Source organism: Lutra lutra, chromosome 9, assembly GCF_902655055.1.
Source record: "Lutra lutra chromosome 9, mLutLut1.2, whole genome shotgun sequence".
In the NCBI taxonomy this organism is placed as follows: domain Eukaryota; kingdom Metazoa; phylum Chordata; class Mammalia; order Carnivora; family Mustelidae; genus Lutra; species Lutra lutra.
In genome coordinates, this window is record NC_062286.1 from 93,314,215 (window position 1) to 93,337,554 (window position 23,340).

The following is a 23,340-nucleotide window of genomic DNA, read 5'->3' on the forward strand; positions in this document are numbered from 1 at the left end:
GGGAGTCAGAGTCTCATCAGTCACCAGGCCAGACCCACAGTTGGGCAGAGTTCCTGTGGAGCTCTTCCCTCTGCCCTCCAGTCTGTAGAAGGGAGTAGAAGCCACAGGGGTGGGAAGATGGGGCCCAGACCCAGGAATGTGGACAGAGACATGATAAGGGGAAGGCCAGAACTCAGGCCAGACAGAACTGGCTGTGCTCGGGCCTGCCAAGGAAGGTGGTTTTCTCCTGAATCTTTCTCCCCCTGAAATCAACAGGCCAAGCCTCAGCATAGGTGAAGGGCCATATCGCCCATGCTTTGGACAGTTCTCAGGTCCAGGGCTGATGATCTTGAGCAGTGTTGGAGATTCTCTGCCTCTCTTTTCTCCTCTCTACAGTAGGGCTCTTTCCTCATGACCAAGGCACACGGCTCTTCACACAGGCTATGAAGAGACAGATATGCTATCATTGTCCAGATAACAGAACGTGTTGAAGTCACCAGTACATTTAAGCCAGATGGTCCTTTGGATGCCTAAGACCTTTTGGTCTTAGGTTTTCAGCATACAACCTTTTTCTGTGTGGACTCTCAAGTCCCTTGTCTTGCACAAGTTCCCAAAGAGATGGGAGGATGTAGTCTGAGCTCCAGACCCTGCTCTTCCTGGTAGTTCATGGTGTTGAAGTTGACTACATAGCCCCTGAAACTCACCCCCTTGTCTGCCTGGTGGAAAAGGAATAATTTCTGTCCCTGGATGAGGCTTGCACAATGCTGGCGCTCAGAGAAGGCACAGTGCAAAATTGTGTACGTTCCCTGCTCCTATCTTTCTGGGATAGAAGCTTCTCAAACATCACAACAATGTGATCCATCTACCAGATTGTCACATAGGCCAGGCAGGTCCTGGATCAGCAGTTCAATAGGTGAGTGCTCACTCCATACACAGCACAAGGGGGAGCCTTCCGTCTATTAGTTGTATGTCTTAGGAATGTTAAAGCACCTCTCTGAACTTCTCTTTCCTCTTCTGAAAAGTGGGGGTGCTAAGAAGATGAACGTCATAGGGAAACTGTAGGAAGTCATGGGAGAAAACATGTCATGTGCTTCTCTGGGGCCTGGCTCTGTAGAAAGGGCTGCTGGACATGCTGGGCATCTTCATGGTTAACACTTCTCTCTCCAGGGAAGATGCGTTCAGGCTCAACCCTCACAAGTCTGTGGCCCTTCTGGGTGTATGAAAAGGAAATAGAAAGCTGACAGGTTTTCTATTTGCAAAGGACTTCTGGCATTCCATCTAGTTGGTCCTGGTTGTGGTCCTTTAAGTGCCCAGATCAGGGGAGACTGGGAACAGGCAGAGTGGCCCAAGGGCCACTCAGGATTTGCAAAGTCTTCTTTGGGATGATTGCATTCAATCATGGGTCTTAAACACCTAGGAATGCAGGCAGTCTCTAGTCACCAAGAGCAGTGAATGGGTAAAGTAGAGACAATGTCTGGGTCTAAATTATGTCCGAGGGGCAGATAGGCACTCTCCACATCCAAAGAACGCAGGTCTAGAGTTCATCAGGTGGGCCATCTCTGTGGCCTACTTGAGGGATAAATTGATCCACCTCTGTTGGAACCATGAGGATGCACTCTACGATCAAGGAAGAACAGGATAGGTCTTTGGGTGCCAAAGGAGGGCCTGCTGCCACCACAGAGGGTGGTGGGATATGACAAGGGTTGTTGTTGGGGGTGGGGGGGATGTTCAGAACAATGGATCTCCCAGAACTCTTGATTTCCATGGGAGAGCTTAATGGGGTGGCTTCCTCTGAAGAAGCCAGAGTCCAAGATTGCTGTGGATGGGCTGCCAAACTCCCTGGGAAGCAGAGCCCACTGTGTGCTGAATTGGTGCCTTAAACACCCATCCCTTGGGTGGTTCATTCTTGCTCTGCCTGCCCCTTTGAATGTCCACCTCCGATGACCACCACAAGTGGGGCCAAGGAGAAATGGTGTGGTGACCAGACCACTTACCAATTGGCCTCCAATATATCCCTGTACTGGTCTGCATGGAGGATGCATGACTGTTGGGGAAAAAGACCTGCCTATGGGAAGTCATTCATCCATCCTGGTCAGCTGTCAGCAAGGACAGCTCCAGAGGGGTTGCAAGTGGGCTGGGGTCATTCTGTGGGGCCCACACAGAAAGAATGGTTCTGTGGGTGTAGCGTGAGGAAGAAAAAGCCAGGTCTCTGACTTTGCTCCACATATGACTCCCCCTGGTACTCTGTGTCCCATTGTGGGAACCTGGCCTGAGAAGACACTGCAGGATATTGGGCAGTCCTAGCGCAGTGCCCATATCCAGGTCAAGGGGCCTATTTGCACCTCACGTGGCATGACTGGGACCTGAACACCCATGCCCCCATTCTGTTGAGGCAGCAGGAACTCTGCAGCTCAAGGACGCTGAGGTGGAGGGTAAGGGGCATTGCAAGCTGGGAAGGCCATCTGGGATGGGGCTCATGGGCTGGGTATTCCTTGAAAGGTCATGGGATCTGTCCTGTTTAGGGAAAGGCACATGGAAAGTCAGTGATGTCGCTGAACCTTTCCCTTTCTCCTGCCCCAGTGTCAGCTCAGCGACTCATTCAAGCAGCTGAGCCAGAAAAAGGGCATCCCATGGAGCAAGGGGAAATCCTGGCTCTGCATCTTCCCTCACCTTAAGTTCATTGCCAGCCTCCCATTCCTCAGCTGTTCCAGAATTGGGACAGGGGCTCCCATGTCCTGTATGAGTGATGGGTCCTAAGCCCCAAAAGTGAGGCTATCAGCTTGCATGGAAGTTTTCACTCCAGCTGTCCCTGTTGCCACTGAGCCCACTGCAACACCAGAGGCTTCCAGCCAACACAAGAACGAGCTGAAAGAGAAGCCTGACCTCCTAGACTCCCCTGCCAGGCTGGTGGCAGAGCAACTCACCTACATGGACGCAGTGAGTATCTGGGCCCTCAGGGTAGAAGGGCAAGGCCAGCTTTTCTACTGCTCTCAGCTGCCCTGTACCTCCCTTTCCCTGATGTGGACTCCTAGGATATGGGGCCAGATCTCAGCTGCATCCCTTACCAACCATGGAAACCCAACAGGGTTTTTATTTTTATTTTATTTTTAATTTTTTAAAAGATTTTATTGATTTATTTGACAGAGATTACAAGTAGGCAGAGAGACAGGCAGAGAGAGAGGGGCAAGCAGGCTCCCTGCCCAGCGGAGAGCCCGATGAAGGGCTCGATCCCAGGACCCTGGGATCATGACCTGAGCCAAAGGCAGAGGCTTTAACCCACTGAGCCACCTAGGCGCCCCACAACAGGGTTTTTAAACCTGAGCTCTCACTGTCCAGCTGCAGACTGTGGAGACAGGCACTGAGAAGGACTGAGGCAGAGGTACCACGTAGATGCAATGAGTCAGAACCGAGAGATCATAAATGGGAAGGCTCTGGGTGAGCAGGAGCCACGTACTGGAAATGGTACCCTGCCCATTTTGGGCACCACCTGTGTGGTGATGGGAGCAGTGAGCATATGACTGGACATGTCCCCAAGCTCAGCCCTTCTTCAAAGGGAGACTTTTATTGCACTCAGCTCCAGTCCTGTTTGAAGGGTTTCTTAATCTGACGAGGGACATAGATTTCTTCCACCACAAAGGGTGATGATAGTGGTGTGGTGATACCTGTCTCCGAGGAACTTCTCATCCCTCTATCATGGTGAGCCACTGTCTGGAGTCAGTCACCAAGAAGGTTTGGGTGAATCAAGGACACTATGATCCACCTCCAAGAGGGACCAGTCTGTAATTGCCATGCTGAATTGAATTCAGGTAAGACAATTGTACCCTTGTTGTGTGTTCCCAATTCATAGTAACATAGTTCTGCGGGTTCTTCTATGGGAGAGAGGGGAGGGCTGTGTCTGAAGGTGAGCTGGAGAGCTCTCAAACCTCCATGAGTGAGATGGAAACCCTGCCCCTAGTCAACCCACAAGTGAACAAAAGGTTGGACGTCATCCAGGTTCAAACCTCCAGCCACCAGTATTCATGCACCTTTCTGGAAAATTTGTAGTTTGGCCCTTGTAAAGGATGGAGGGGGCACACCTGTAGTAACTTCTGTGGCAAGTACGGATGTTACCTGCTTGGGGTGAGCCACCTTGAAGAAAAAAAGTGTTTGCCCCCCTGTAAAGAGTGCTCCGAATTGACTAGAAGGCATGGGGACTGCAACTGGTGAAAGCATGTTTGAAAATCTCTTTAGGGCTGAAAAAGGCAGAGTGTCCTGAGAATTGCCTCCTCATGAATAGGCTATCTCATTTCCTTGCTTGAGGGAAGACAGGAAATCATCCAGTATTTTCCACATTGAAAATCAAGAAAACACAGAGCCTTGGATTGTATTTTCTTGTTAAATCAGTGAGCCACCATACAGTACCTCATTAGCTTCTGAGGTAGTGCCCAATTATTCATCAGTTGCGTATCACCCCCAGTGCTCATCCCCTCGCATGCCCTCCTTTATGCTCCTGCCTGAATTGTCCCATACCCGCACCCACCTCCGCTCCAGCAACCCTCTGCTTGTTTCTTAGGTAAGAGCCTCTCCTCCTTTTTCTCCCTCTCTGGTGGCTTCCCATTCAGTTTTCCCTCCCTTCCCCTGTTATTATCAAATGGCTTCATGCATAGGTGGAACTTAAGACCCCGGCAGGGGATCACAGTGGGCTTTCTTTCAGTGATGTTATTTTGTATCTTTCCATGTTGGAATGCATTTCCCTTTTCCTGAGAAATGACCCATTCCAGTGATGTGTCCATTGTGTCTGGAGGGACCGGGGTTCTTCACTCTTGCTCAGTGAGTTGGGATCCTGAAGCGGCTGTCAGGAGAACCTCCTCTGTATGATTGTTCCATTGGTGCCATTGCGGGGCCTCCGTTTCCTTCTTTGTGTTATCCTACCCCACCTTTTTTCTTAAGAGTCTATTTTCTCTGGATAGAGGTATTCCTACCCTTGCTTCCTTTGGCATCCATTTGCATGACAGATGCTTCCCCTCTGCTCAGTTTACATCTGTGTTTTGGTCTACTAGGTCAGGGGAGATCCCTATTTCAGACAAGTGAGTGGAACATGGGTGTGTCATGTGGTCGATGTTGGAGACCAGTGACTTCAGAACCACCTGGACCTAACAGTACCCTTGGCCAGCAAGGAGAGTGTGGGAATCTCTGGTCAACATATGAACGTTTATCCTGGTAAAACTGAACCAATCTCTGCTCCATCAGGCCCCAGCCAGGGAGCAGTGTCTACCATGGACCTGACCAAGAGGCTGGGGCCTGGAGGGCTCTGCTGCCTTATCAAGAACTTTGTAAGAAAATGCAGGAAGGCTGGACATCCTAGCTCCTATGTCAGCACAGATGTGAATAGAGCCAGGCCCAGCCATGGCCCCAAATGTACACCTCCCGGTTTCTTATTTTCCCCAGCAGATCCATAAAGAGCAGGGAAACAGAATCCAGAGATCATAGACAATGATCCCAGGAGGATTCCATTCTTCCTAAAGCATGAAACTGGAGAGCTTAAAGGGAAAATGTGTCCAGAATGTACTGCCTGCCCTTCTTCCATTGACAAAATATCCTCAGGTTTTGTGAATCTTCCACAATCGGGACTGGATCTCTTTACATGTTTTTCTCCACTTAGTGCTGATGCAATTCCAGAGACTGAACTCGACAACTGTCAGTTCCAAATACTGGGTCCAAACCAACACAAACAAAAGCACAAACACCATATCCCAAAGGAAAGAAGACATCGTCCTCCTTGCTTTAGAGTGGAGAGAAGCAGCCCCTCTCCTTGGCACCACATAGTTCTGGAGAGTGTAAGCCACGCTCATGGACTCTCCAGTTCAGTGTTTGTTGCCTTCCTGGGGAAGGACCTGCAACCTCTCCATCTAGGAGTCCTGAGGGCTGTCTCTGCTGTTGGCTCAGATGCCTGACACTGAAATGAACCTGTCCTCTGAGGAAAGGGGATTTGAAGGTGCCACCTGTAGCTAGAGAGGAGGGCTGGCCCTTCTTCTACCTGCCACTTTGAAAAGCTGATGACTAAGATTTTTGGATTCAGAAAGCAATAAGAGAGTCTCTACATGTTGCACAGTACTGTAGGAAGTATAACAACCAAAGCACACTTGTGGGCTAGAAGAGGAGAAAAATATAAACCATTTAAATATATTAAATATTGCCGCCCCCACAATCAGTCATTGGTTGAGAGGAAGGGGCGTGTGCAGATGTGGCCCATGCAGCATAAGTACCCCAGCTGCCGAGGGGGAATCCTTGCTCGGGCACTGGCAATGGGTTCATTCCTGATGTTGGCTGTGGCCAGTTGTCCTGGTGCTTGTGTTCTGCTGGCAGGACAGGATGCACCTAGGGACAGAGAGACACCTGTGAGTTGAGCAGCAGCTGGCATTCAGGAGTCCCTCCCAGGGTTTTCGCACAGCTGGTGTCTGGCTGCCCAGGGAGCTCTAGAAGAAGGATCCCAGGTGGGGCCAGCAGAAAGAGTCCACCCCGCCCCTCACCCAGCTCCTGAATGGGCCTCACCTGTCATCCTCGCTGAGCCGCTCCACAGCCCAGAACCAGGCCGTGAATGGAAGCTGGGGCTCTAGGCAGTAATTCTCTTCCGCCGCCTGGAGCAGCATGATGTCCGTGAGGACTCGGTATTCCTGGGCCGGGAGAGAGGCACAGGATGCACACTGAGCCTGGATGGGGAAGCTACAGGGCTAGGTGAGGGCTGAGCAGTGGGACAGGGGATGGGTCCTGGGTCTTGGCACACATGGCCACCCTGCTGCATGCAACTTCATCTGGTCCCAAACTGTACTCAGAAGCAACTAGAATTAGCCCCTCCTCCAGGATGTTCTACTTGACGCCTTTTCTAGACCCCTACTGACTCACTAGATGGGTCTTCCACTTCTTTCTTAGCATCTTATCCCAGGAAATGTGAGATGGATGGGAGGGGATGAAGCAATGAAATATTCTTCCCAAGGGCATCTCTGATAGGGGCTGTCTCCCGCACCCTACAGGAAGTGCCACGTATGCTCACCTTATTCTTTTTGGAGTAGTTGATCTGTTTTCCCTGTAAAGGAGGAAATTTTCTAAGGAAATTTTTCCTTAGAAATAGCCCCTGGTCAGGACTAGCACCTTACACATCCCCCTTCTTAGGCTACACATAGGCCAGGACACAGGAGGGGGCTGCTGAGACACAAACAATGAGACTGGGGTCTAGGGCAAGCCCTTGGGTCCAGAAAAAGGAAGATTTGTGATCCTTAATAGGGCTCCAGGTCTGCACCCAGCAGCACAACATTCTGGGATGACATAAGGGAGCTGCAGAAGCCTCAGGCAGGCAGGGATTTATGGGTTCCTGAACTGTTGTTGATGTGCAGGGTCCTAACTTCACTCTCCATCACAGGCAAGTTCTGAGGAAGAGGCTGGGGCACAATCACACATAATGCATGCAGCTTTGCCTTCAGGAAGCTCTGGTGCTTCACCAGTTGGGCAGCCATCTAGCCTTCCCTCAGCACTGAGTTGGGCAAGAGAACCCTGTTCACATGGGTGGCTGTGAGGCTATCTGGAGGAGAGGGCTCCTAAGTACGCAGAGCTCAGTGCTCAGTACAAGGACACTCTGCTCCCAGTTCCCTGGACTCTGGTTACTGCTCCACAATCCTCAGGCTCACCCACCTCCAGGTAGTTCTCCACTGCAGTTTCCAACATCAAGAGGTCAGTGAGGAAAGTGCCAAGGTACAGGACGACACCCTGTGTCATGAGGGGGAGGTTTGGGATGAGTCTCTGCTCTCTGGTGCCCACAGGGCCCCCCCCCCCCCGAAAAAGCTTCAGCGTCCTGGCCCACACCACGTTCCCACATGGAAGAGCCTAGGACTCTTAGTCGCATCCCCTCGATTCCCTTTCCCCTCACCCTCCCAGAATATCAGACTCCTCTTATTCCCCTCCAGGGCCTGCTTTTCGAAATTTGAAAATCGCAGGGTATGGAGCCCCGGGCCCCTCCCCAGCCACAAATCCATTCTCTACCCAGCCTGCTAGACTACTTCCTCCTGGTCACCTGCAAAGAAGACATTGAGGAACTGTGGTGACAGGAGGTGGAGCTGGAGACCCACATCCCACCTGTCCTGATTTGGAGGCTTCCAGCCCTCAGGGAGGAGCCCCTCTCCCCTGACCTTGGAGGCCCTGTCCCTCAGGCACACTCACCTTTATCGGCAGCCCCTTCCATGCTCTTCACAACTTCCTCACCAGGGTGGCAAATTTATTCAAGGGCCCCTCCTAGAGGGCCAAGGACAAGAACCTGAGAGCAGAATAGCCTCAGTCCCCTTGCGCCCACTGTCTTTGACTTCAGACCCTAGACATCCGACCTACATCTGCTGATACCGACGCTCCATTCTTCTGAAGCATGCCATGAGTCCTTCTAGAACAATCTCAGCTCCCCCAGTCCATGTGGGTTCTGGAGCTTGGAGCCTGGCCTCCCTGAGCCTGTTTTCTCATGGGCAGAAGGGAGAACTCCACCTACCTCCTATGGTCTCCTGAGGACTCAGGATCCTATTACGATCATCATTTTTGTGGCCCACAACCCATCCCCACTCCATCTGTGAGCAGAGGCCTGTCCTCTGGGCTGTCTGCGTTCATATGGGCCCCCATGTGGACCATCTCGATGGACATAGAGTGACCTGAAATGTAGCCTAGGGAGGCTGGATGGGCAGCAGCAGCTTGTCGCAGCCCCAGGGGGAATCTTCAGCCCAGGCTGTCAGCACATTCATGCCAAAGGCTTCCGCTCCCCGAAGAATGCTTCAGGCCATTCCCTCCTTCATCCACACATGATCATGCCTCCTCACACCCCTCCTGTCCTTCTAGCCCTGCACCTTCCATGCTACCTTGATGAGTAGTTTCCTGCCCTGGGGGTTGTCTTGTTGGCAGAGCTTTGCAAATGTTTGGAAGCTCTTCCTGAAGAGAGGGAAAGAAGTTAGGCTCAGGGGAGGCATAACATGGCAGGGTGGAGTGCGAGTCCCCTTTCTTGGAGAACCCCCACATGTCCAACGGGCTGGCTGAGGGTTTGCTCTGGGCTGCTCTGAGCACTGAGGTCTTCATAGGATATGGGAGGGAGTTCTCCTGGGTATCCTCCTGGGCATCCCTTCCCAGCTTAATTGAACAGCTCAGTTTGGGAGGGGGAGTTTGGTTGAACCATGGCCAGAGAGTTCAGTGGCTGCCAAGTCACCACGTGGGAATATGGAATTCAGCTCAGCCCAGGGTGGCGCATGGAGGAAATTGGATTTCTCAAGCAGGAGGCATGGTGGCCTGTTTCCCAGGAAGGCTGAGAGAAGCAGCCCCAGGCCCAGGTCCTTTGGTCAGGGTTTGCTGCCTCCCAGGAGGTCCAAGCTGACTGAAGGGAAAAGGACAGGCCTTTGGGGAGATCCCACCTCCATCCTGGTCCCTCCCTGGAGAGAAGCCTACTCACCTGGAAACGTTGTCCCATGTCCTCTTCAGGCGGTGAATGGAGACATTCTGCAAAGCCGCAAGGATGGCATGCAGGGAGGAGTAGTTCCCCCCAGGATCTGACAGGCCTGGAGGGGGGGAGAGAAGGAGCTGTCAGTGGGAGAGCAGGAGCCCTAGAGTGCCCCCCTCAGTTTACAGCTCCCCCCCGGATGAAACTGATGTCCAGGTAGCTGCAGAAGGGCACAGGTCAGCCCTAAAGAGGAACACTGCTGGTGAGAGGGAGGATGTTCCCTCACTGCAAAGGAGGAGTCACGTAGGAACTGAGCATCCCAACGTTGGGCCATGCCCCCAGGAGGAAGAGCCTAGGGAGCACAGGTCTTAGAGCAGGGTTGTCAGCCTTGAGAAGGGAGAAAGACAGAAGAGCAGTTCCCGAGGCTCAGGAGAGCATACCTTGGCCACCTGGATCCAGTGGTCCACCACCATGGCCCTGTCCCGGGCTGTCATGCTTGGGTTGCCTAGGCATGTGGTGATGATGCAGCTGGCCACAGCATTGAACTGGGTGATGGTGGCCCGGACTGTGGGTTCCAGGTGCTCTTTGCCAGGCCTGTTCCTCGGGGACCAGACAGAGCCCAGGCACTGATGGGGCACCACCTTCTTGAACAGCTCCTAGGGGACAGGGGGAGCTTTGTTGAGCCACACACATGTTCTCACATGCAAGACTCATGTCCTCGGGAGGGGTCCCAGGTCAGAGCTGGAGCTCAGGAGGCTGCGAATGTGGCCTGAGCCTGCTTAGAGAGCCTGGGTTTCATGCCACTCTTTTTCTCTGAGGGAAGTCAGTGCAGGATGCCCCAGGAGCCAAGAGAGGCAAGGGAAGGGAGGAAGGCATGTGCACCCAGATCATTCCATGTCCAGGGGGCTGCTCCAGGAGGAGCTCCCAAGGGGGCATCTTCTCCTCCAAATGCTCATCCCTGTGGTCCCTGTCTCCTTTCAGGTGCCCATTCTCACATAGTGGCTGAAGGCACGGCTTTCCCTGTCTGGCCTGTCCTTCAGGACACATCAGTTGCCTAATATAGTTTGAGGCTTCTTGGGCTCCCTGGCAGATGGGTGGGTGACCCATGGACATGACTGCACACAGGGAGTTGCCCTCCCCCCCCCCCCCCACCGAGGGACCAGAGCCTTCCCATTTATGGTCTCTCGGTTCTGACTTACTGCATCTATGTGGTACCTCTGCCTCAATCCTTCTCAGTGTCTGTCTCCACAATTTGCAGTTGGACAGTGAAAGCTCAGGTCTAAAAACCCTGATGGGTTTCCACAGTTGGCTAGGGCTGCAGCTGAGATCTGGCCCCATATCCTAGGAGTCCACATCAGGGAAAAGCAGGTATAGGGCAGCTGAGCAGAAGAAAAGCTGGCCCTTCCCTCCTACCCTGGGGGCCCAGCTGCTCACCACATCCATGTAGGTGAGCTGCTCTGCCACCAGCTTGGGAGGGAACTCCAGGAGGTCAGGCTCCTTCTCTTTGAGCTGGTTCTTGGGTTGGCAGGACACCTCTGGGGCTGGAGTGGGCTCAGTGGCAACTGGGACAGCTGGAGTGAAAACTCCCAGGCAAGCCGATGGCCCAGCTGTCTGTGCCTCAGGACCCGGCGAGCCTTGATAACATAGGAGCCCCTGTTCCAGTTCTGGAGCGGCCGGTGGAGGGGAGGCTGGCTCGGACCCTGAAGGTGATGGCTGATGCAGAGCCAGGGTTGCCTCTCGCTCCATGGGAGGCTCTTTGGCCAGCTCAGCTGCTGGAACGCATTGCATAGCCAACACAGGGGTGAGAGTAAGGGGAAAATTCAGCCACATCACTGACACTCCATGTGCCTTTCCCTAAACAGGACAGATCCCATGGCCTTCCAAGGAATACCCAGTCCACGAGCCCCATCCCAGATGGCCTTCCCAGCTTGCAATGCCCCTTACCCTCTGCCTCAGCCTCTGTGAGCTGCAGAAGTTCGCGCTGCCTCAGCAGAACTGGGGCATGGGTGTTCAGGTCCCGGTCATGCCACGTGAGGTGCACATAGGCCCCCTTGACCCCCTTGACATCCCTTGCCTGATATCCTGCTGTGTCTGCTCAGGCCAGGTTCCCAAGATGGGACACAGAGTGCTGGGGAAAGTCATATGTGGAGCAGAGACAGAGACCTGGCCTTTCCTTCCCCACGCTACTCCCACAGCACCATTCTTTTGGTGTGGGCCCCACGGAATGGCCCCAGCCCACTTGCAACCGCTCTGGAGCTGTCCTTGCTGACTGCTGACCAGGTGGGATGAGGGACCTCTCATAGGTCTGTCCTTTGGTCCCTCAGTCATGCATCCTCCATGCAGACCAGTATCTGGGCTTTGGTTGTAGGCTGATGGGTGAGTGGTCTGGTCCCTACACCTTCTGTCCTTGGCCCCACTTGTGGTGGTCATTAGAGGTGGATATGGATAGCGGCACACAGAGCAAGAAAGGACAATCCAAGGGATGGCTGTTGAAGGCACCAACTCAGCCCACAATGGGCTCTGCTTCCCAGAGAGCTTGGCATCCCATCCACACCTCTCTTGGACTCATTGGCTTCTTCAGAGGTAGCCGCCCCATTAAGCTCTTCCATGGAAGACTTCTGGGAGATCCATGGTTCTGAACGTCCTTCGCCAGTAACAAACCCTGTTGCCTCCCACCCAGCTCCGTGGATGCAGCAGACCCTCCTATGGCACCCAAAGACCTATCCTGTTGTTCCTTGATCATAGAGTGCATCCTCATGGTCCCAATAGAGGTGGATCCATTCATCCCTAGAGTAGATCACAGAGATGCCCCATCTGATGAATGCTAGACATGCGTGCTTAAGAATGGAGAGTGCCTATCTGACCCTTGGACGAGCGTTGAGACCCAGACATTGTCTGTACTTTACCCATTCACTGCTTTTGGTGACTAGAGAGTGCCTGCATTCCTATGTGCCTAAGATCCATGACTGAATGAAATCATCCCAAACAAGACTTTGCAAATCCTGAGTGGCCCTTGGGCTGCTCCCAGTGTCCCCTTGATCTGGGCACATAAAGGACCACAACCAGGACCAACTAGATGGAATGCCAGAAGTCCTTTGCAAATAGAAAACCTGCCAGCTTTCCATTTCCTTTCTGTAGACCCAGAAGGACCACAGGCCTGTGAGGGTTGAGGCTTAACGCATCTTCCCTGGAGAGAGAAATGTTAACCAGGAAGATGGCCAGCATGTTCAGCAGCCCTTTCTACTGAGCTGGGCCACAGAGAAGTGTGTGCCATGTTTCCTCCTATGACTTCCTCCAGTCGCCCTATGAGGTTCATCCTCTTAGCACCCCTACTTTTCAGGAGAGGAAAGGGAAGGTCAGAGAGGTGCAGTGATATTCCCAAGACTTACAACTAGTAGACAGAAGACTCCCCCTTCTGCTGGCTATAGGGTGGGCACAAACTTAGTGAACTGCTGATCCAGGACCTGCTGGGCTGATGTGAACATCTGATAGATGGAGCACCATTGTTGTGATGTTGGAGAGGCTTCTTTCCGGGAAGGATAGGAGCAGGGAATGTCCACAATTCTTCACTGCCCCTTCTCTAGGTGCCAGTATCGTGCAGGCCTCATCCAGAGTCAGGGATGATTCCTTTTCCAACAGGCAGACAAGGGGGTGGAGTGGCGGGGGAACATAGTTAGCTTCAATGCCGTCAACCAGCAGGAAGAGCAGGGTCTGGAGCTCAGACTGCATCCTCCCATCCCTTTGGGAACTTGTGCAAGACGAGGGACTTGAGTGCCCACCCACAAAAAACATTCTAGGCTGAAAACCTAAAACCAACCACTTGTAGGCTTCCAAAGGACCATCTAGGCTTAAATGTACTGGTGCCTTCAACACGTGCTGTTAGCTGGACAACAAATGCTTGTCTGTCTCTTCATAGCCTGTATGAAGAGCTGTATGTATGCCTTGGAGTCATGAGAAAGGAGCCCTACTGTTGAGAGGAGAAAAGAGTATCTGAGAATCTCCAAGGCTGCTCAAGATCATCAGCATTGGGCCCGAGATCTGTCCAAAGCATGGGCTGCATGGCATTTCGCCTATGCTGCTGAGGCTCGGCCTGTTGCTGTCAGGGGCAGAAAGGTTCAGGGGAAAAACCACCTTCCTTGGCAGGCCCCAGGGCAGCCAGTTGTGCTAGTCTGGGTTCTGGCCTGGCCCTGATCATCTCTGGGTCCTGAGACTGGCCGTGAACCTGGGCCCGTTCTCACCCCAGACCAGCATGGGATGTTGTTGGCGGCCTGTGGTCCCTGCTGCTTGTCAAGGGAGATGGAGGAGCTGAAGTCTTGCAGCAGCTCATGCCAGATGTCCTGGGTGGAGCTCTGAAAAGACAGAGCCAGCTACCTGGGCCAGGAGGCATCAGAGGCCTTCCACCCAATCTTTGGGTCTAAGTTCTGGCAGATGGAGTGACCCAAATCACCTGTGAGGATGCTTAAGGTGACTGTTCCTTGCAGCATTGCTGGAAGGGCAACCAAATTGAGTCATGTCAAGATCCAGCAGCCTTGCAAGACTGAGTCACTGTAGCAGACCACCTCCTTTATGGGGGACTGTGAAAACCTAGAGGGAAATAGCCTGTGAGCTGGTGGACCTCATAGGATTCAATGTGTTCTGAGAGATGATACGTTCCAGAAAGACCTATAGAATGGCTTGATCCCACTGTCCCTTTCGTAGGTTCAATCACCCCATCTGGTATGATGATTTAGAAGGGCATGGGCCAGTTCTCCAGAACCCAGCAGAGCTGGGTACTCCACAGGTTAGCTGACAGGAGTAGGGAAAATCATAAAACCAGTGCGAAAAGGCAAAGATACTCATGGCTTCATGAAGAGCAACACAAGGCCAAAGGAAAGCAAACAACCACCCTCCAAACCATGGAAAACATTCACTCTATTTTCTACCAGTCCCACGTAGGTGAAGAGTGTCTTCCTTCCTTACCCATAGCTGGGGGCAGATGTGCAGAGTTTTCAGTTACTTTGGGGTGGGGCCTGTGGGATACTCAAATGGAAACACTATGGGAAGGCCCCAGGTTTGTCCCCATAGTTGTGAGGGCCCTGGGTATGGAGAAGCCTCTTCCCATTCTCACCTCAGAGCAGCACTGATCCTGGGTGGCCTGGGACACCTGACCCTTGTCCAGCGAGTTGGAGTCGTTGAAGTCCCCAGCCAGCTCATTCACAATCTCTGGGGTGCAGCTCTGAAAATGCAGTGCCCCAAAGACACAGGGCCAAGAGCCATTAGCAGCCTCCTGGGACATGTCCCCACTAGACATCGTGTTCTCCAGTTCAGGCTGAGGGATGGCTGAAAAGACATCAAGCAAGGAGGTAGCCAGAGGACACTCTAAGGCTCATGACTACCATGAGCCTTATCATTGTGTCAGCCCTCACCTTCTCATCCTGCCTGCTATGACCTGGGGTATGAACATGACAGATGGTCCAACCTCCAACACCAGGCAGCCTGCTTCTGCCCAGGAAGGGCATGTCCCTCATCCCCTGTCCCCACTTCTACAAACACACACACACACACACACACACACACACACACACACACACACACACACGTGTGCCCACACACTAAGGGGCAAGTGGTGTGGGCCCGCTGAGGTGGAACCACAGTTGTTGCTGTCTCTCCAGTGGGCTGCCAAGAGCTGCCTTGTGTTACCTGTTGGTGTCTCCCGACCCATGACCAGAAGCTTCGGAAAAGAGGGCTGAAGCGCTGTCTGCAACTGCAGTAATGTCTCCGGCTCTGGGTTCCCCTTGGCCCAGCGCCCCTGGAAGTAGGAAGACAACAACTGAACATCGTGTTCTGTCGAAGGTCTCCACTCAAGTGCGCTGGAGAGCAGGTTGCCCTTTGAAAGTGGGTGCCTGGCTACCAGAATTCTAAGTTCAGTTGGGGCCTCTCATGAAGGATGTGAGGTCACCCTTTCAGGATTCTAATACCTGGGGCCCTTCATTCAGTCACACCTCTCCGCAGTCCCTTCAGTTGACTCTTGATCTCTCTTCCCTGGGACTATACATAATGAGCGAAAAATGCCAGAGGCACCATTCCCTGGAAATGGCACTTGGGTCCTCCCTTTCAGAAGACAGAGCTGAAGTCAAACCTTTGTTCTCTTTCCTTTCCCACTTCTGTGTCCTTAGTCATTCTTTGTCTCACCTAGTGCCCACATTCCCAACCTGCAGAGTGGGGATCAGGGAGAATCTACTTCCTTGGGACATCTTGGGGTGTATATAGATCGTATTTGTGGTACGTGTGCGATGGTATCATGGGAATCAGAGGCACACATAGAAGGCTGGATGAATTGCAGGAAGGGGTGGGACTTGGCCTGGAGGAACGCTCTGAAGAGGCCTGGGTCCCGGCTTTGTGTTGTTTTGGAACTGTCCCTTTCCCTCTTGGCATCATTATAATGGGGCCCCATGATGGGGTGGAAATGCACGAAGATGCAGACTTTGTCATCCTCGGTAGTGAAACGGTTCAGTTGTTTCCCACATAGATTTAGAATGAGACTTCTTTCCCTCATTCTGGTCTATGAGGGGAGCAGCCTTCGCAGAGGCTCCCAGGGATCATGACCTGTGGTGTAGACATCACTCTACAAGCTCTGGGTGGTAGGCGAGTGGCTTCTGAGCCACGAGATGTACTCAACGTGATGAAATAGCATGCCTCGTGTTTCTCTCAACGTCACGCAAATAGTTTCGCACTTCCTAGTTACTTTTCTCATGTTCCACTTCTCCCTTGTTCCCTTTTGCTTCTCTCACTCTGAAGCAAAAATCAAGCCCAGATGGTTGGGGCTGCCATCCATCGAGGCTCACAGTGCCAGGAATGGAGGCAGTGGCAAGGCCAACATGCGCCCAGAAACTCAGATTCTGAGTCGAATGGTTCCCCGAATGATGGGTGTTAACTTGGGGAAAAATCCTCTGCTAGTCCAGTGTCAGTCACAACCACAGGCTCAGAAGATCTGTGGTCCCTAGGCTCTTCTGCCCGGGGGCATGCTGACCTTCATTCGCATGGCTCAACTTTGGGATGCTCAGTTCCTATGTGACTTCTTCTTTGCAGTGAGGGAACATCCTCCCTCTCACCAGCAGTGTTGCTCTTTAGGGCTGACCTGTGCCCTTTTGCAGCTACCTGGACATCAGCTTCATCCGGTTGTGGGGGGGAGCCATAAACTGATGGGGGCACTGAAGCTCTCGAGCATCTAGGGCTCCTGCTCTCCCACTGACAGCTCCTTCTCTTCCCTCCCCCAGGCCTGTCAGATCCTGGGGGGGAACTACTCCTCCCTCATGCCACCCTCGCGGCTCTGCAAAGTGTCTCCATTCACCGCCTGAAGAGGACATGGGGCGTTTCCAGGTGAGTAGGCTTCTCTCCAGGAAGGGACCAGGATGGAGGTGGGATCTCCCCAAAGGCCTGTCCTTTTCCCTTCAGTCAGCTTGGACCTCCTGGGAGGCAGCAAACCCTGACCAAAGGACCTGGGCCTGGGGCTGCTTCTCTCAGCCTTCCTGGGAAACAGGCCACCATGCCTCCTGCTTGAGAAATCCAATTTCCTCCATGCGCCACCCTGGGCTGAGCTGAATTCCATATTCCCACGTGGTGACTTGGCAGCCACTGAACTCTGGCCATGGTTCAACCAAACTCCCCCTCCCAAACCGAGCTGTGCAATTAAGCTGGGAAGGAACGCCCAGGAGGACACCCAGGAGAACTCCCTCCCATATCCTATGAAGACCTCAGTGCTCAGAGCAGCCCAGAGCAAACCCTCAGCCAGCCCGTTGGACATGTGGGGGTTCTCCAAGAAAAGGGACTCACACTCTACCCTGCCATGTTATGCCTCCCCTGAGCCTAACTTCTTTCCCTCTCTTCAGGAAGAGCTTTTAAACATTCTCAAACCTCTGCCAACAAGACAACCCCCAGGGCAGGAAACTACTCATCAAGGTAGCATGGAAGGTGCAGGGCTAGAAGGACAGGAGGGGTGTGAGGAGGCATGATCATGTGTGGATGAAGGAGGGAATGGCGTGAAGCATTCCTCAGGGAGCGGAAGCCTTTGGCACAAATGTGGAGACAGCCTGGGCTGAAGATTCCCCCTGGGGCTGCGACAAGCTGCTGCTGCCCATCCAGCCTCCCTAGGCTACATTTCAGGTCACTCTATGTCCATCGAGATGGTCCACATGGGGGCCCATATGAACGCAGACAGCCCAGAGGACAGGCCTCTGCTCACAGATGGAGTGGGGATGGGTTGTGGGCCACAAAAATGATGATCATAATAGGATCCTGAGTCCTCAGGAGACCATAGGAGGTAGGTGGAGTTCTCCCTTCTGCCCATGAGAAAACAGGCTCAGGGAGGCCAGGCTCCAAGCTCCAGAACCCACATGGACTGAATGGGGGAGCTGAGATTGTTCTAGAAGGACTTGTGGCATGCTTCAGGAGAATGGAGCGTCGGTATCAGCAGATGTAGGTCGGATGTCTAGGGTCTGAAGTCAAAGACGGTGGGTGTAAGGGGACTGAGGTATTCTGCTCTCAAGGATCTTGTCCTTGGCCCTCTAGGAGTAGCCCTCGAATAAACTTGCCACCCTGGTGAGGAAGCTGCGGAGAGCACGGAATGGACTGCCAGAGAAAGTGAGTGTGCCTGTGTGACAGGGCCTCCAAGGTCAGGGGAGAGGGGCTCCTCCCTGAGAGCTGGAAGCCTCCAAATCAGGACAGGTGGGATGTGGGTCTCCAGCTCCACCTCCTGTCACCACAATTCCTCAATGTCTTCTTTCCAGGTGACCAGGAGGAAGTAGTCTAGCAGGCTGCATAGAGAATGGATTTGTGGCTGGGGAGGGGCCCGGGGCTCCATACCCTGCGATTTTCAAATTTCGAAAAGTAGGCCCTGGAGGGGATTAGGAGGAGTCTCATGTTCTGGGAGGGTGAGGGGAAAGGGAATCGAGGGGATGCAACTAAGGGTCCTAGGCCCTTCCATGTGGGAAAGTGGGGTGGGCCAGGACACTGAAGTCTTTTCAGGGGAGGGCCCTTGTGGGCACCAGAGAGTACAGACTCATCCCAAACCTTCCCTCATGACACAGGGTGTCTTCCCATACCTTGGCACTTTCCTCACTGACCTGGTGATGTTGGATACTGCAATGGAGGACTACCTGGAGGTGGGTGAGCCTGAGGATTGTGGAGGAGGGACCAGAGTCCTGAGGACAGGGAGCAGAGAGTCCCTGGACTGAGCCCTGTGCTCTGCATCCTTCAGAATCCCTGCTCCCCAAAGCCTCACAGCCGCCCCTGGGAACTGGGGTCTCTTGCCCATCTCAGTGCTGAGGGAAGGAAGTCTGCACCTACACGGGTGCCCAAGAGTCTTGAAGCACCAGCGCATCCTGAAGGTGAAGCTGCTTGTGCTCTGGGTGAATGGGCCCCAGCCTCTCCCTCAGAGCTTGCTGTTGGGGAGAGTGAAGTCAGGACTCTGCACATCAGCCACACTACAGGAGCCCTGCCTGCCTGAGGCACCTGCCGATCCCTTCTATCACCACAGAAGGTTGTGCTGCAGGGTGCTGACCTGGAGCCTTTTCACCAGCCCCACGTCTTCCTTTCTCTGCACCCCAGGGCTTGCCCTAACCCCAGTCTCACTGTCTGTGTCTCAGGAGCCCCCTCCTGTGTCCTGGCCTACAGGCAGCCTCAGAAGGGGTGGGTGTAAGGTGCTAGGACTGACCAGGGGGCTCTTTCTGAAGGACAATGGTTGTCTGCTTTCCAAGGCAATGAGTTCAACTATTGCAAAAAGAGTAAGGTGAGTATACATAGCCCTTGCTAGGGAAGGGGAGGCAGCCCCTATCAGAGACGCCCCTGGGAAGAACATTCCTTGGCTCCAACCACTCCCCTCCATCTCCCATTTCCTGGGACAGGTTGCTAAGAAAGAAGTGCAAGACCCATCTAGTCAGTCAGTAGGGATCCAGAAATGCACCAGAACTTCCCGGAGGAGGGGTTTATTCTACTTGCCTCTGAGAACAATTTGGGACCACATGAAGTTGCATGCAGGAGGGTGGCCATGTGTGCCAAGACCCAGGACCCGTCCCCTGTCCCGCTGCTCAGCCGTCACCTGGCCCTGTAGCTTCCCCACCCAGGCTCGGTGTGCATCCTGTGCCTCTCTCCCAGCCCAGGAATACTGAGTCCTCACGGACATCACGCTGCTCCAGGCGGAAGCAGAGAACTACTACCTAGAGCCCCAGCATCCATTCATGGCCTGGTTCTGGGCTGTGGAGCAGCTCAGGGAGGATGACAGGTAAGGCCCATTTAGGAGCTGGGTGAGGGTCGGGGTGGGCTTTTTCTGCTGGCCCCGCTTGGGATCCTTCTTCTAGGGCTCCCTGGGCAGCCAGACACCAGCTGTGGGAAAACAACCAGTCTGCATGCCAACTAGCCCACCCACCCGAGCAGCACACAGTCTTTCGCTCATCCCAGCATACTCTCAGAAGATTTCAGGGCTGGCTCACTCTTTCTCTTGTAACAAGCCCTGAGTTCAGCATTTCCAAAGGTCATGCCTGACTTCCACTGCAAGGAGGCTGTCCTCCACCCCCTGTCCCACCATGCAGGCATGCCCAAACCATAGCCTAGACCCAGGCACTGCTTTTCACCTCCCCACGTCTGGGGGTTCTGTCACCTGCCATTTCCCCTTATCCCTGCTCACCCTTCTAGAAAGCTAATTCCAGCAACTCTTCAACCCTACCAGGTTCTTGAACCCAAAGACCCCACCATCTGGTCACTATCTATATAGGCTCAAGTCTTCCCTTTTTTTTTTTTTTCCTCCTATTTGGTTTCCACAGCCCACCTTTTTAATCAGCCCTTGCACATTGACCCCCAATGCCCTTCCTTTCCTCTTTCTATATTCACTCAAGAGAACCCCAGTCTCAATTTTGGTCTTGAATCAATTCAATGTATTTATGTGCACACAGGCCATGTGCTAGACATAAAAAGATAATTAAAAATTGTTTTAAATATTGAATGCATATGTGAAAGAATAAGCTTCATAAATATGTAACTTGCGATATATAATAAAAAAAAAACACAACACTTTAAATCCACCCACCCAACCAAGCATCCAAGCCAATCAGGCTCTTGTCCCACCATTCCAGCGACCCCCATCCACACTGTTCATCCAACTTACAGTCCTCTCCAGGGCCAACAGCAGATACACATGTGCCTGTATGCCCAAGCACAACCAGGCTGGCCCAAGAGAAGGAAAAGGCCCCTAGAACCCTGGCATAATGATTCTGAAGCATACTGGGGCCTAAACTATATATATATTCCTCCTTGCAAAAAGTGAACCAAACTCCTCTTTTAGCTTTGATGATAGCTTTGTTTATTGCATCCATTATAGCCTGTTGTATATACCAATTAGAGTGCAAAATTTTAATTTCTTCCCTAAAAATATACACATATCCAAAATGTTACCATGATCGATAATTTACTTCCATAGATATTCTCCACACCATTTAAACTAAAAAGTAACAGTGGCCTAGAGAGACACTGTTGGTTTCCCTCCAGCCCCCCACCCCACCCATTCCCACAGTCAGACCTTTCCTCTTCCTAACAGAGCCCCTATCTGCACAGGGCTCATCCTCCCCCCATAAAGTCATGTCCTTTCAGGAGGCTGGCCTGTCCCTGGCCCTAGGAGGGAAGACCTGATGCTGCTGAGCCAATTACAGTGCCAACACACCGCTTGCCAGTGATAGGTTTAGGCTCAAGCCTGTGACCTAACACTTCAGTAAGAAATGGGAAGAATTCTGATGGAGACACAAAGAAGGATAATTTCTTCTGTTTCTGTCTCTGGATGTTGTTCTATCTGGGTGCAATGCCTGTAAGGGCTGCAGGCATTTTGCCACCTTGAAGACAAGCCTGCCACACTGAGGACACTAAGGATGGCTAGGCAGGGAGGCAGAGAAGGTCTGAGCTGTTAACATCACAGAACTGCTGAATGAATTAACTGTCTCAGGGCTCATCCTAACTTGGGGCTGCTTTTATAGGAGGAAAAAAAAAATCCTTATCATTTGCATTTTGGTTTTCTGTTACCTGCATCCAAAAACATCCTTGTAAACATCGAAATAAAACCTGACAGTTGAACAGAAAACAATTATCAGTTATGACCAAAGAAGTTGTAAAAGATAGCCATCCTATGAAAATGGATTATTTTCATATCTTTATATTTAGAAGGTAAACTAGATGTAGAAAATAAAATTCTTACAAGTCAGGAACATCTTAATCCTTTGTTACCCAGGACTGGCAATCCACATGTAAAAGTAATTCTATATAAAGATGGAACCCAATTACCTAGTGATAAAGTTTTAAAAAGTAGAGCTGCTTTATTTAAATATTTTGACATACATTTCTCAAATGTAGGATCCTAACATGTTCTTTTTAACTAACAGGGAGTACCAATATAACACACAACATAAATATACACCAATGATATTCAATGTTTAAGTCAAATGTGCTTCATATACATTTTAATATATCTATACCTTCAGTAGGATCAAGTTTCATCACACTTTCAAGTCAATACAAAATTGCCTCTACTTCTCTTGATCTGAAATGGGGCTAGCCTATATTACAGTCAAAACCACTCATCATTGAGTCACGGATAGAAATAAAACAACAGATAAAGCAGGAGCTATCTGGTAACCTCTACCCACACGCATCTCCAACAACTAAGGAAGTAGAAAAGTGATGATGAGGGCAGAGAGAGCCATCTTACTTACATCAAATAATTATTAATAATTATAGTAATGGCTTACAAAAGAGCTTTGATTATATTAACTTAATTAAACCTCTAGTAGCCATAAGAAGCAGGTACCATACTTATGGTGAGTGGAATGTCAGGTTAGGTTAGACTCGAACCCAAGCAGTCAGGCTCCCACACTGCTCTGCCATATCAGTATTAACGGGAAGTGGTTGAGGAGGTACGGGGAAGTATAACTCGAAAATGATTTTTTTTAAAGATTTTATTGATTCATTTGAGAGAGAGAAAATATGAGAGAGACAGAGACAGAGAGACAGAGAGACAGAGAATAGGAGTGGGGGAGGGGAAGAAGGAGAGGGAGAGGGGAAGAAGACTCCCTGCTGAACAGGGAGCCTGACACAAGGCTGAATCCCAGGGCTCTGAGATCATGATCTGAGCTGAAGTCAGATGCTTAACCAACTGAGCCACCCAGGTGCCCCCAAAACATGATTTTTTTAAAATCATAAAATCTGGTACAAGTCACAGAACTAAAGAGTTGCTAAATCTAAAAGTGGACCGACCCAGACGTTGGTTTATTTAGGACACCAAAGTCAGCTTGCACATGGAATGACCTTCCTCCTGGACAGGTTACAAAGGTGCTCTTTCCCCAAAGTACCTCAGCAAAGGCTGAAATGGCCTTCCCCAAAGGCTTCTCTTTACCTCTGGAAATCCATCACAATGTCCCCCAACCCGCCAGCAGCTACAAACACAGCCCACTGTATTCCTTACACAAAAAGCCAAAGGCCTCTGGTCACCAGGCAGCCTCTTCTCACTCCCAGGCCTCAATCTGCTAGCAGCATGGGAAAGCCAGAAACCCACAACCTGAGGAATGGGTGGCAGATCATTTGTTATAGGAGTCTAGCAGTACATAAGAAAGCCATTTAAGTATTATGTAAGTATTCACTTACTGATGTGGAAAAGTGGCCAAGAAATGTTAAGTCAAAAAATATACACTATGGAGTATTATGCCTCCATCAGAAAGGATGAATACCCAACTTTTGTAGCAAGATGGATGGGACTGGAAGAGATTATGCTGAGTGAAATAAGTCAAGCAGAGAGAGTCAATTATCATATGGTTTCACTTATTTGTGGAGCATAACAAATAGCATGGAGGACAAGGGGAGATGGAGAGGAGAAGGGAGTTGAGGGAAATTGGAAGGGGAGGTGAACCATGAGA

At 51.7% G+C, this 23,340-nt stretch overlaps 2 protein-coding genes and 2 pseudogenes across 2 annotated transcripts; 2 read left to right on the plus strand and 2 right to left on the minus strand.

Annotated features, from left to right (window-relative positions):
• Window positions 1–740: 740 nt before the first annotated feature.
• Window positions 741–5,049, plus strand: LOC125109848 (ral-GDS-related protein-like; annotated as a pseudogene).
• Window positions 5,050–6,269: 1,220 nt separating this feature from the next.
• LOC125109849 (ral guanine nucleotide dissociation stimulator-like) lies at window positions 6,270–8,192 on the minus strand. Its single transcript, XM_047746957.1, has 5 exons — window positions 8,170–8,192; window positions 7,645–7,719; window positions 7,010–7,042; window positions 6,511–6,632; window positions 6,270–6,336 (listed from the first exon to the last, which is right to left on the minus strand). Exons 2-5 carry the CDS (start codon window positions 7,675–7,677, stop codon window positions 6,270–6,272), a joined length of 255 nt encoding a protein of 84 aa, XP_047602913.1. The 5' UTR covers window positions 7,678–7,719; window positions 8,170–8,192.
• Window positions 8,193–8,410: 218 nt separating this feature from the next.
• Window positions 8,411–11,369, minus strand: LOC125108436 (ral guanine nucleotide dissociation stimulator-like). The gene is given in 6 exon segments (XM_047744237.1): window positions 8,411–8,916; window positions 9,428–9,516; window positions 9,519–9,533; window positions 9,856–10,071; window positions 10,850–11,184; window positions 11,360–11,369. Coding segments are annotated over 5 exon segments (726 nt in total). The 5' UTR covers window positions 11,162–11,184; window positions 11,360–11,369; the 3' UTR covers window positions 8,411–8,822.
• A 5,065-nt stretch (window positions 11,370–16,434) lies between these two features.
• LOC125109850 (ral guanine nucleotide dissociation stimulator-like) lies at window positions 16,435–19,808 on the plus strand (annotated as a pseudogene).
• The last annotated feature ends 3,532 nt before the right edge of the window (window positions 19,809–23,340 follow it).